The sequence below is a fragment of the Pomacea canaliculata genome, linkage group LG10, assembly GCF_003073045.1.
Source record: "Pomacea canaliculata isolate SZHN2017 linkage group LG10, ASM307304v1, whole genome shotgun sequence".
Classification (NCBI taxonomy): Eukaryota; Metazoa; Mollusca; class Gastropoda; order Architaenioglossa; family Ampullariidae; genus Pomacea; species Pomacea canaliculata.
Window position 1 is genome coordinate 9,539,487 of NC_037599.1, and position 13,309 is coordinate 9,552,795.

Below are 13,309 nucleotides of genomic sequence, written 5' to 3' on the forward strand. Positions count from 1 at the left end.
TGATTGTTGCAGTGGTTGGTGTTCTTGCTATTAACGGTTCTCTTCGTTTGTTTAAAAAGTGTGATTGCACCAGAAATGCAATTCTATATGTTTCTGGGTGTAACAGAGTACCTGAATCTTACATATTTTGACACAGACTCTCATTTCGAGATAAAAGAATGCACTCGATATCCTAGATGAAGCAAACAGGGGCTATTTATTTCAAATCCTACCATGCGACATTACAATGATCACAGTCTCCTTGTCCATTATTTTTATGTCATTTAATTCACTTACCATGCATTCACGAAGTCCTCCCATGTTATCATAAATCCTACTCAAATTAATCTTGCTTTTCCATGAAAATAAACAAACTTTGAAAAAACTTTACCGAATTTCACAAACCTGCTCACAAAAGTCCAGCGAGTCTGTCATATTCCTGTGATAACATTTTATCGACCACGTGACCGCTGATATCAAACAGTGACAGACAGATTAAAATGGCATATCTATCTATGCTGTCGCCTGTTTCACATGTGTTCACTAGACTAAACGAGTGTTCTAGTTCAATGGTGTCCGACCTAATATATATTTATCTCACATAAATTTAGTCCTGTGCCTTACCCTTTGTTTGATATAAAACGGTTTTTTTCTCAATAAAAACTATTCTATTTTTTTTTTTCAGAACAGAAACAGAAAATAAACTTCTATATTATTTAGCATACCCGCTTTTGCCTTTAAAGAAAAACTTATCAAAGTACTTGTATAGCAATAGTTTCTATTGTAGTCAGGGATGCGATATGTATAGTTTCGACTGTTGGAAGGTAAATAAAAGTAGGACTGCTGATAACGATCGACCGACTACTGATAAGGTATCAAATGAGATACATGTATAGTTACCTATAATAGTTATAAAGACTAAAGGGCTTTTTCGACGCCTGCACTAATTCCTAATATGGACAGGACCTGAGCAAGCATATCGGGATGGAAGTATTTCAGGCGAGGAAATCAATGGAAGTAAATGGTTTTATGGTAATTTTTCATCATTTTTCAATAGATCAGAAAAAGGGGAAGGGTCATGGGTGTCGATCAGGACTTGAAGGGATTGTCTTTGTAGGCGGCAAAAGGAAAAGAGAGAGACCTAAGAGATGGGAAGTCAGCCTCTAAAACTCAAAGTACGGAACCATGACAAACCTAATACTAAGCAGATCTCAGAGAATGGAAAAGAACTGAAGAGGGCAACAATGATGACATGGAGCTGGGAGTACAGTCGCGGTAGCTGTATGTCTAGCAGGCAGCTCAAATGCTGGTCTTTTAAAAGTTTTTATAGTTGACTGCTTCCGCATTCACATCTAGCTAGTGAGAATGTGCACCAGGCCTCAGCTGAGGCCATCTCTAGGAGAAAACTTCATGTGACAATTCCATGCAGTTTGACAGCATGACAGAGGATCCAGTTTCTCATGCTTGATATATTTTCACCATTTGTGGAACTTTAAATATATTCTAGCAAACAATACATAAAAAACAGGAAAACACCAAATAAAAATATTTTTGACTTTATCATGTCTGCTATGATACACAGATATATAAAGATAAATAACAGTTCTCTCTATATATAATTATCTTCTCTCTCTCTCACACACACACACCATTCAGTCTTACACTCTGGTAAATGCACACTCGCGCTCTCTCTATCTCACACACCCACAACTGCAGGTCCAAAGTGCCGGGTGCTCTCAGTGAGAACCAGACTGTAGCTCTATTGTGTCAGTTTTCACACGGTGAATGAGATAACGGTGAACTAGCAGGACACTAACAGCTCCGATGATCATGCCCAGAATCAGGACCCCAAAGGCGATACCAACACGTGGCCCTGAAAGTTCAGTTAAAAGAAAAATCCATTTGCATATGTACTATTTTATAATGTCTGTGCAGATCAACACACATACGTGTATCCTCTGTTCAGTAATGTACACGTTTATTGCTAAGACTTTATCTAAAACTCTTTATGCTTTGTCTGTTAGCACTAACCGTAGAGGAAAATATTGAGCAAAACCTTTTTAGCACAAATAATTTATAGCAGTTTTATCCTTCACTGAAACGCTCTCACAAACAACAGAATTTTACACTCTGGCTGTTAATTTTTGTTTAATGATATCTTTTTGCATTTTTAACATTTACAATGCCTTACCCGTATTACTTGAATCTTCGTCTACAGTTTTCTGTGGGCAATCTGATAAGTAAAGGGAAAAACATGTTAAGTTACTTACAAATAATTGAATCGTCATCACTACCATACAAATATTATCTGACTGCTCAAAACCACAATGCACTTCTGCTGGCTTTTTTCCTTCATCTAGATCAGGGGTGGGCAATTAATTTTCCCAAGGGGCCGCATGAGAAATTGGGATGGTTTTAGAGGGCCGGACTAATATAGTTATACTGTATATATAGAGACAGGAGGCGGGCCGGTTGAGGCCCGCAGGCCGGCCTTTGCCCAGGTCTGATCTAGATGGAATGGTCAGTTCTATAAATGAAAGTGAAGAAGAATCTGTTAGCTTGTGGTTTGGTGGTTACAGTTACTGCTATAAAAAAACTAAAATCTTAACAATTTAAAATCTGAGCCGTATTCTGTTTAGATACAAGGAATAGCAGGTAAAGTTGTTTAGTTTGCAGATCTTTAATACCTAGAGAATAACAGATTAGACCAAAATGTATACATTTTCAAATGGTACCTGTGGCATCACTTATTGCAATGAAGGCACTGTGTCTTGGAAGAGTCTGGATTGATAATATTGGAGACCGGATTGGTGGGACAGGGGATGCACTGGAAGAGGGAGCCTGTGGAGTAACAGTGGGTGCTCTGTCCACCTCTCTTGCTTCGTCTGAAAGTTGAAAGTAACCTTTTCTTTTGCGCTCCTTTAGCATTGTTAAAAGATCATGTATGGCGCAAACCCTAGCATTTAAACAAAATTTATGCTGTTTCAGTGATGATGGCAATGATGTGAGGGAGTTTCCGACTGAAATGATTCCAATGACAATGGGTGAGTGGGTGACTTCATGTCTCTGACGAAAGTATCCCCCTCTGAATCGTTATAGTGTGATTTTATTTAATTTTGGAATGTTTCTTCACTGTTTCTTTAAACTACAGCCACTACTCTCCTTTTTCCTATTGATTCATATGCACTTTTCTAGATGAACACCATACTTGAGTGGACCATCTTCCCTGTAGGGATCCACATCTAAAGACTGGCAAGTGCTTACTTTGCACTATCCTTTAATCTTTAATCTTCACAGATAAAGTAATGTGTATATAAAATTGTATTTCTCACTGATTCTTCCTAGTTACCTTGCATTATATAAAGATCACATGTTCCACTGACTGTCATGCTTGAATTTAGCTTTGCAGTTGTAGAGGAAAAATGACATTCTCCAGTACAGTACTCAAACTCTGGCAGGTCAGGTCGTCAAGACACAAAGCAGCACACTTAAGTGGTGAAACATCTTTATAAACCACATCACAACAAAGGCTAGGCAACACTTTGTTGGTCATCTTATCAAAGTCGTTGAGGTAGTTTCCTTTGTAAGATTAAAGGTTGGACATCAAAATTATAAGCAAATATGAAGAAGGATAATGTTTTCAAAGCCTGGTTTGCAAATACTTTTACATATTTGAACAGCAAGATTTTTTATGGCAAAGTTTCAAACTGCATAATCAAGAGCATATATGCACAGAAATCTTAAGATCAAAACTAAACTCAGGGTCCCATATAAGACAGAAGCTTAACAAGATGGATACAAAAAAAAGCTTATGTAAAAGTTATTAAAGTTATTAAAAATTAGTATATTTACAGATTTCTCAACTCTGTACAGCTATTTACTTGAATAGTAATTAGTTCATAGAAGAAGTAAATCTGACATATATATCTTTAAATATGAATAAAAGGTTTTAGAGCCTTGTGGTCAGTGCACCTATTTTTGAAGAAGAAGTTTAGTACTTAATTTTAATCAGTCTAGTGACGAGACAAAGCACTCAGGCCCGTTTGTAGCCCCTGTATATAGGGTATGAAAGTTTCAGCTGTAAGATATTTCTTTTGATGGATAAATGATTTTGTAATGAACTGAGCAAAATTTGACTGCACACATTAAATGCTACACATAATTGTCACAGAAATAACTAATGGTAGATTACAACGTAATTTATACCAAGAAGGAACATACTAGAGAAGTGGGTGCATGTAGAGTTGATTACCACTGCAGATGGTTCTATGTCTATCATATGCACATGGCGGAGCAGGCAGTCATTAGTGCCAGGGCAAAAGTCAAAAGATCTACAGCTGTACGGATAACCTGGGCCCAGGAAACATTGCCTGGCACACATCTCTACAGACGATGCCTTCAGGACTATATCTGCTGCCCCTTCCACGATTTGGCCTGGGTACTCTATAAACTCATCGATGTAAAGTCCTGTCACAAACATATTACTTGTTCTGACACTGATAGAAATCAGGAAAAACTCAAAATATTATGTGAATATCAAGTACCTCAATGGATGACATCAGTTCATTAAAAAAGAATTGCTTTTCAAATTACTATTACATTAATAACAAAATAATTTTAAATGGTTTTGTAACATTGTGCAATGTTTAGACCAGAACCAATAATTTTATGATTATAGTAAGAGGGTTAAAAAATATTGCTCCAAAAAAATGTTTGCTACTGTTATTGCAGGTTTCCATAACAGTTTTAACAATCCATTCAGTAATGAGAACAGTTTACAATAAATGAAAATATTCAAATAGGAATATACAAACTAAGTGACCAGAAATCACTTTAGTTGCCCATTTCATGTGTTTCATGGCCTTGACTCACGTCTGTAGAGGTCACAGGTGGAGGACGTATCAAGAAGCTCAGGGTGGTCTACAGGCCAAACATCATGGAGAAAGCAGTTCCCAACATCATAGCAAAATGAAAAAGCCTCACAATCAAAGTACTGCTCGCTGAGACAGGATGAGGCACAGTCATCCACTGCTAACCCAGTAATTGCCAGTCTTGGTTCACGCATCCTCATGTTCTTATCAGAAACTGTGAACTTGTGAAGGTCCCCTTCTGAAAATGGAGGGTGCTTAATATGAATTAGCATCAACGGTGATTTTAAGCCATGTATTTTCATAATAGCTGGATGTCACTTTACACAAAGTGGACAGTAACAGAAGATCTCATGTTAAAAAAACAAACTATAAGAAATGTATAGCCACCAAGGCCAAAATATAGAAAAAAAACATCTCTTTCAAGAAAGCAGAAATCCCTTCAATTTTCAAACATTGCTTCAAACAAATAAATAATCTTGAGATTTTCCAAATTGTTATCACTTTTTTGTTTGTATTCAATGCACAGGACATGTATTTATATCTATGACTGTCTCTTTGGAGTGCTCTGTGGCTAAGTAACAAAAGTGATGTAAGACTACAAAAATTTAGAAAGTACAATTTCTTCATATGTGATTATTTGAGAATTTTATTTTGGCATTGTGCCGTCATCATCATCAGTAAGAAAGAATTTGAAATGTTTTTAATTGTCCAGTGAATTTTAAGAAAGGATAAAATGTGAAGTACAAACAAAGTTACCTTCAGTATCGCTTGGGGGCTTTGAACGTAAAATATCATTTCTGATGCCCTTTGCAGTGTAGGTGGCATTCTACTGAAAACAAGTTATGATCGCTTTAACATGATTTTATCTTTTCACCGAAATATACAAAATAAAACAAAAAAAACCCTTCCTAAAATACTTTGAAACAACAGCCACACAAAGATTTATGAATATATAAATCATACAACCTCTAAAACTATCAATTGCTAGAGCATCACAAAGCATTGCTGACCTGTGATTCATTTCCAGGAACAGGTATCTCAATACTAAGCAATCCTTTGTACACCAAATCCTTCATGATGGCATATGCTCTTTCCAAAGGTGGTTCCGCGTATGTAGCATTTGTTAATCCTGTTGATAATAATTCATTTCTTATCTTTAATATTTTCTTTCTTCTGTAAGAGTATGATATTTAGAAAAAATTATCAAACCCATTGTGACAGTAATGATTACATTTATCAGACAGAAGCAAATATGTTATTTTTGTCAAAAATCTTAGAATAAATAAGTGAAAAACCTAAATTAAAGGTACTAAAAAAATACCGACTAAATTTTACAGTAGTTATACTGAAAGCAGCTATTAAAAGGGCATCTCAAACATCCTTGACTTTGTAAATCACAATAGATAAAAAAAATACATGATCCTTAAATGAAATTCACACCTTCTGCAGTGCTGGGCCATATTCTGGTGTTAACCTAACCTACATTAAGTCATGATTTCTGCTCCCTAAGTGTAAAATAAAAATTTAGCATCAAAGATAACTACCAACATATTGTTCATGCAAAGGACCAAATAATCGAGGCATACCCATGATGGAAATTACCAATGTTCCTGCACAACAGTTACTAATACCATTGTTACTGTACATTTTATTTTGCTTAATTAGAGCAAAGAGGTGATGTCATTTAGATTACCAAACAGAGAAAACTTGTCTAGCTCAAGGTTTTCGACAAAGAGTGCAGACAAACATTTTGTGTCAGTTTTTAAACCCTAAAGTGAGTGAATATATGTAACAAAAGAGAAATCAAAGCTATCAGATATGAGATCTTCTCACAGAAAAATAAACGTACGAGAAAAATGGCGGCATTGTCCTGACTGTCCAGTGGCATTGCCATCTGGGACATGTAGGGTGCTGAGTAAGCAGGTTTTATCATCACACAGATCAAAGCTGTTGCACAGCATGCTAGTACTATTATAGCACGCATTGGCGCAGCTTACAACATCAGAGTCTGGCACCATTTTAGTGGCATGGTATGGTGCAGTAGACCCATCCTCACCAAAATTAACTGCAGAAGCAAGATAGTAATCATTAACTTATTTGAGTGGCAAATCTGTCATCAACTATAAAACAATAATTGAATAATACAAAACAAGTTTACGGTCCATTCATTTGAGTGTCAGTGAAATGGCATCAAGATATATATACTTATGTAACAAAGAAAACCTGAACTTTCTTTTTTTATATTTTTGTTCCAAAATACTTACATGGACAACACATCCAATCATACATAGAATAATTCAAAATTTAAGCAACATAATACACAGACTTAAAGATAAGAGAAAATGTCTGTTAATCATAATGGGCATAATGTATGGACCAGGTTACAGCCACAACAGCATACATTGTATCAATGATTGGCTAACCTTTATTAACACCCTAAATATCAAGTATAAATTAGCTATTTAGAATATATTTTAAAATGTCTTTCATGATAGAATGAAAGAATTCTTAAACAATACATGTACTGTTATCTAATGAGAATAGAATATAGGAGAAGGATGCACCAAATGATGACACCTGCTTTTCTCTTGACTAACAATGATATTCTATGACTTATGTTGTATAGTTAGTGTAGATCCCATATTTTATGAAATAATGATAAAAGGCTTGGTTTCTGCTGTCTTTAGACATAGTTAACATGCACACACACATTTATGCACACTGACAAAAAAATCCTCTTTCCTTCTTTCTATACTCACGTTGAGGCGCCACAGTTTCAAGCAATGTGGCAACAAGAAATGTTTGGTCTGAATTGTACGTAACCTGTAGATCCTGCAGACGCAATGGTGATATTCGGAGCAAGGATGATAGTTTCAACTGAACCTGTTCTTTGAAGTCCCACTCACGTGTTGCCAAGTATGGATAATAAGTCTCTGGAGTAAAAGACGAAATCAACCAATGATTAACAAAAAGTATGTACAAATATTGACAGTTCATTCTTTGTACTAGTACTATATGCATTACTGTTTCATGCTGCAGTTTTTTTTTTTTTTTTACTGCAAACCAGTAAAACAGACTGTTACAGTAAAACAATGTCAGACAAAATTATTTTACCTTAAATTTTGACAATAACATTAGTATGGAATGGATAAATAGTCAATGGACCTTTGAGAGAGACAATACAGCAGTTGTTAAAATGCATCATTCATAAAGTTTTCCTTCAATAACTCAAGAGACAAAAGATAGATAAATGACAACATACAAGGACTTACGATTAAAATCAATGACAAAGTCAATCCTTTGATTATCAGAAAAGCATGGCTTATGTCAAAGTTCTGAGAAGTCAAATACTCATCATTGAAGTCAAAGAAATTGTAAATCATGTACACCTTGGCCTGAAACAAATTAACATGCTTGCACTTAAAACAAGTAAAAAATAAAAATAAGACCATCATGATTAAAGATGAAAAGAAGATGTAGAGTTTTTGATGATATACAAAGTGGAGAAATTCTATTACATACAAAGAACACACCAGCTGGACAATGAACTATTATGCAAGTGACAAAATAATCTACTAATCTAGAATTTATTGAGACTTGCTTTACAATAAACTTAGATAAACACTAACAATTAATGCATTACCACTTGGGAGAAAGTCTTCCTACCTCAGCGTCTGTCACAGTAAGCATCAAAGGTGCTTGCACTGTAGCATCATCTTCATTGTCACCAATGTATGACCAGTCACTCTGATTATCAAACATTATCATTTCAAACACTTGGCAGTACTAAGTCCCATATAAATGTAATAACATATGAGCAGAATTTCAAGTGAGTGGACAGTTATGTGTATCCATGCATAAAGTAAGTAGTGGGAATGCCTATAAACTCCTTAAAATACAGTCATGTAAACCATGCGTAAGAATGCACAATGTACACACACTTTTACACTCCCTTAACTACCCAATCAATAACTTGCTTACTCATTACACACTTTACTCACAGACTCTCTTCACACACACACACAAAGCATGTGATATATAAAATATATAATTAAGTATAGGAGTAAAAGAAACAGAACAAAAGAACTGCATATAGAACCTAATTTAAAACTTGAAACTTCGAAAGAACTAAGCAGAAACATACATAAGTTATATTACTTTCTTGTCATCATAAAGTCTGATCATCAATATCTACTAAACTGAAGACTGAGTAAATTAGACAGGATATGACAATAACATACAGATATAAAGAAATACTGGAAGATTGGGTGTTGTATACCACCGTCTGGTCCCCCAATGTGTAAATTAGACCTTACTGACTCAAAAACATCGCACAAGATGCCTCTCACAGTTTTCTGCACAAATTGAAAAAGGAGATGAAATTCTATACTCTTTAACCACTATATGGCTATCTGCAGTTACTACTTGTTTAATTTAGTTAGAGAAACCTCCCATGAAACAGATATAATTTATGTCAGTGGCCATGATCACAGCAATGCAAAGACCAAAATCATTAATGATAGTGGTATTTTGAAAAAAATCAACAAACTTAATCATATTCCCTCTACATGTTTCATGGATGATGTACAACAGAAGTGATAAAAACATATGTTTTTTATCCATATACACACCACTTTAACTTGACCTTCATAGAAAAATTACAAAAATTAGTACGGTTAAGAATAATATAAGAAGCTATCATCACTACACTTTTAGGACAACACATTTTTGCATAACATAAAGAGGTGATGCATGCGAACAAATTATGGGTCAAAAAGTCTCGTAGCCTAATGACCATAAATGCAGTGAACACAAAGTGGCTCATTAAGTTTTCAGAAGACAGATGACAACCTTCTCCTTTAGCTTCTCTTTATTTTAAAAGATCAGGTCCATATTTGATGTTAGGTGGACGGTTTGTAACAAATAAAAATATTTGCAAAATAAATTCTCTCTCTCCCTCACTTCCTTAACCTTCCCAATTCTCTATGGAGTAAAGTATCCACTTGATCAACATTTGGGTACATGGCATCACATGGGTATCAAACTGGCCAATCTTAGTGCTTTCATTTTTGGACACTTTGCTCTAGTTACTAATTCCCCTGACAAAGATAAATCAAATGTGGGTAGTCCCGTGCACTTAGGGTTATTGTACACTTAAGACTGTAATGAAGTGAAATTCCAGACCTCACTTATCTTAATGCCAGCTTATTTTTATTAGGACTGTGCCATTCTCCTCTGTGTTTTAAGGTTCAAAGATGCCCTGGTTCAAGTAGCAATGTAGGTACTTTGAGCTCCAGGAGAGTTTACATTAGGATTGAGAGTGCACACTGGGCAGTTTTCAAAATGTGTTGTCTTAACAAGCTGGTGACAATAACCCCTCCAGATATCTACCTGTAAGATTGTCATAATTTCCAGAAATCCTTCTCTTAAATGTCAGTACTCACCTGACCTGTATATCTATAGGTACTGTCCAGGTGAAACAGCTGTGAAGGAGATTTCATGCTAACCATCTCTATTCCTGCTCCTGATCTTGAGCTGTTCAGAAGCTGAACATCAATGTCGCCTACACTTTGGATAGGACTCACAGTACAGTTGCCTTGGTGGGTGTCAATGTCATATGCAATCCCTTTAACATATATGCAACAGAAGAAGGTGTCAATCAAACAAGGTATAAATTAAGCATCTAAGATTCAAAAAGCAAGATCTGCAGATTTCTTACCTCTGGTGAAGTCATGGATGCGGCTAACTGTGTAGGATGTGTAGTAAGGAGGTCCTGGGACTGTATCACGGAAGTCAATGCGCACAAGCTGGTTTGGTGAGTCATACCATACCTTCATTGTTGCCATCATAGTGAAATTGTATCATTAAGTTAAATGAAAGGGCAAACAATGAATTTACTGGTTTTACTTTGAATTACCTTCAATAAAATCAAGTGCTCACACATATTTTGTTGTTTAGTTTGTGTTCCTGGCAACTACTCAGTATAAATTATATTTATGAAATTTTGCATTTAAACTGAACAAAATTTAGCTCATTTTGCTTGTAAGCAATGTGTAAAAATAAATGGAAAGAAACCAATTAACTTTAAATATATGACTACATCGACAGAAGAGTGATCATCAAAACTCTTATAATAATCTGTACTTGAAATAAGTTAAGAAAAATAAAATAGAGTGAAATTGCATGTTATTTCGAGAAAAGTACTAAACTATACATTCTGATACAGAAACAGGCATCTCTTGGGAATTCAAAGAGTAATTAACCTACTGAAACTGAATTACGACTGAGTGAAAGACAAACAGCTGACTTCCAAAGGAACATCAACAATATATAAAACTTCTGCTGAAGGTTTCTGAGACTCTATACTCCACAATGAGCTGATAAATAGGATTTTAATTTTAAACCTTACAACTCGTGAAAAAATAATTTCTTACATCATAGACATTAACCAAACTTTCCTGTGGAAAGACAATCTCCATGCGATAAGAGAACTTGGCTGGTAGGGATGGCAGTTGCGCATCATCATAATGACCTGTAACAAATATTAACTTGAATGATCTGTTAGAGTGTGTGAATGTATCTCAAATTAGCTTAAGACACATGCAACTGTGCCTCTATTAATGTCTAATAATATGCACATTTCATTACATTTTTATTAGAGACAATGCAGTTATTACATACTTATTGAAAAATTATGCCTAATTAAATGCACATTCCTATTACACATATTTTTAGATTATAGATCACTTTCATTGTTCTTAATTTATCCATTTATGCATGTCACATACTCTGCTAAATGGTGACACTATTGTTTTTAAAGATAAAGGAGGGGTAAGTTGACTGATCCTTTGAAAGAATAAACCGATTCATGCATGATTCGTAACAAGCAGCAGAAGGGGATTTATAATTAAATGTATTTCATTAAATCTTAATCTAGAAAACAGCTCTCAGACCTTTAAATAATAAAAATCCTAGCCGTTACTAACAATTTCACACTTACAATCAAAGTGGACCAGCTGTCCCTGCAAAGTAATCGGCCCTACTGAATAAGTATATGTATATTCAAGTTCCCATATTCCTCTGTGGAGTCATTCAACTATGAAAACCAAAATGTGTACATAAAATTAAAAAAGAAATAAAGAACTCCTCACCAAACATTATTTCTGAAGATACAGCAGTTAAGGGAAAATAACCTTCCTGAAATAATCAACAAAGTAATGCAGGAAATAAATGTTTATTTCGTGTTATTTCAGATAAAATTTCTCATGATTACTATGAAATCACATTTTCTAACTCTTGTGGTTACATTTTGTATAAGCCCTTAAACATATCAATGTTTGTGTACTTTACAAAATTAGGCAAAACTTGATACCTGCATCGGGATATTATTTTAACATTTCAAAACATGATTCATAACAAAATTCAGTTCTAAATAATATCAAACACATAAAAGTTACTTTTTTAACTTAAGTAATTGTTGCAACCTCATTTACTCAAATGTGTGAGCTTACACTGAATTCACCAAATGAAACAAAAATGGAAAAGTCTCCAGACCACAACTTATCCAGAAGATTTGAGTATGCCTCTTTAATTGTTGGTTCTATTGAACCTTGAACATTAATAGTCCCTGAAAATACAAAAAGAACATTGTTAACAAAAAGGCTAAGACTAAATGTCACAAAATATAGTCCACATTTTTTTTACACACACACACACACACATAAAGCTCGCACTGTTAATTATTTTATATTAGCCAACATCATTAATGTAATTTTTCAAAGAATTAAAACATTGGTCCCTGTCTAAATTTCAATCTCTAACATGCTTCCCTTACTGCGATTGCATCAAAGATACTGAATACTATTTACTAGCTTTGATTGCAAAATGAAAGGGAGTATATCAGTGGCGTAGAAACCAGGAAGGGGGCAAAGGGTCAGCAGCCCCTTAAAACAAGATACTGAGGAGGCAAGAATGTGAACGTCGTTCACTGTCAGCATCACGGACGTTAATACACGTTCGAGGTCAGCATGGAGTTTGCCCCCCTTCCATAAAGTTGAGCATTTTCCTACACCTCGAGAATGATAGGTCTGCACAAGTGAACACAACCGTGCAATCAACAGTAGATCTTTATCCGGGTGAAGCATTTTTTTTTTATGACGAACTATTTCTGCCGTGCGCGATCTGATATTCTGATTTTTTCTATTACTTCCCCTTCAGAAATAAACGAGCTTTTATATGTCTTCACAATTATGCCTTTGATATTATATAGACTCTCATTCTCATTCATACTCTCATTCACAGACTAACCCTAACCCAGACTCAGTTTACTCTTTATTGCATCTCAGGCTCCCCACTCAACTGGTTCCGGTCATATCTCTCAGCACAGACTGATGTCCACGAGAATCCAAGATAGTATTTCTGATATTAGACTATGGATGATCCACAACAAGTTAAACTAT

At 35.1% G+C, this 13,309-nt stretch overlaps 2 protein-coding genes and 1 long non-coding RNA gene across 5 annotated transcripts in view; 1 reads left to right on the forward strand and 2 right to left on the reverse strand.

Annotated features, from left to right (window-relative positions):
• Positions 1-13,309, reverse strand: part of LOC112573362 — a 38,831-nt gene that overhangs the window by 16,647 nt on the left and 8,875 nt on the right. For 2 of the 3 annotated variants that reach the window (XM_025253658.1, XM_025253660.1), the window contains exons 15-20: positions 12,362-12,477; positions 12,002-12,047; positions 11,285-11,382; positions 10,570-10,681; positions 10,295-10,476; positions 9,092-9,205 (exon numbers count right to left, since the gene is read on the reverse strand). The exons of the other annotated variant lie outside the window; for it this stretch is intronic. In XM_025253658.1, coding sequence (XP_025109443.1) covers positions 9,092-9,205; positions 10,295-10,476; positions 10,570-10,681; positions 11,285-11,382; positions 12,002-12,047; positions 12,362-12,477 — 668 coding nt within the window. The remainder of the gene's footprint in view (positions 1-9,091; positions 9,206-10,294; positions 10,477-10,569; positions 10,682-11,284; positions 11,383-12,001; positions 12,048-12,361; positions 12,478-13,309) is intronic. 3 annotated transcript variants of the gene reach the window in all.
• On the reverse strand, positions 1,059-3,422 carry LOC112573368. Its single transcript, XM_025253667.1, has 4 exons — positions 3,329-3,422; positions 2,715-2,864; positions 2,171-2,212; positions 1,059-1,852 (listed from the first exon to the last, which is right to left on the reverse strand). Exons 1-4 carry the CDS (start codon positions 3,366-3,368, stop codon positions 1,716-1,718), a joined length of 369 nt encoding a protein of 122 aa, XP_025109452.1. The 5' UTR covers positions 3,369-3,422; the 3' UTR covers positions 1,059-1,715.
• LOC112573369 lies at positions 2,741-4,874 on the forward strand. Its single transcript, XR_003101210.1, has 4 exons — positions 2,741-2,877; positions 3,175-3,235; positions 4,277-4,417; positions 4,860-4,874. It is a non-coding gene; the product is annotated as an uncharacterized LOC112573369 (long non-coding RNA).

Bases quoted from the DNA above. Each gene is read 5' to 3' on its own strand.
- LOC112573368 (XM_025253667.1), bottom strand. From the start codon at position 3,368: ATGACAGTCAGTGGAACATGTGATCTTTATATAATGCAAG. The intron at 2,213-2,714 runs GTACCATTTGAA...TTTACTTATCAG, and splicing joins TGCAATAAGTGATGCCACAG to ATTGCCCACAGAAAACTGTA. The intron at 1,853-2,170 runs GTAAGGCATTGT...CTGAACTTTCAG, and splicing joins CGAAGATTCAAGTAATACGG to GGCCACGTGTTGGTATCGCC.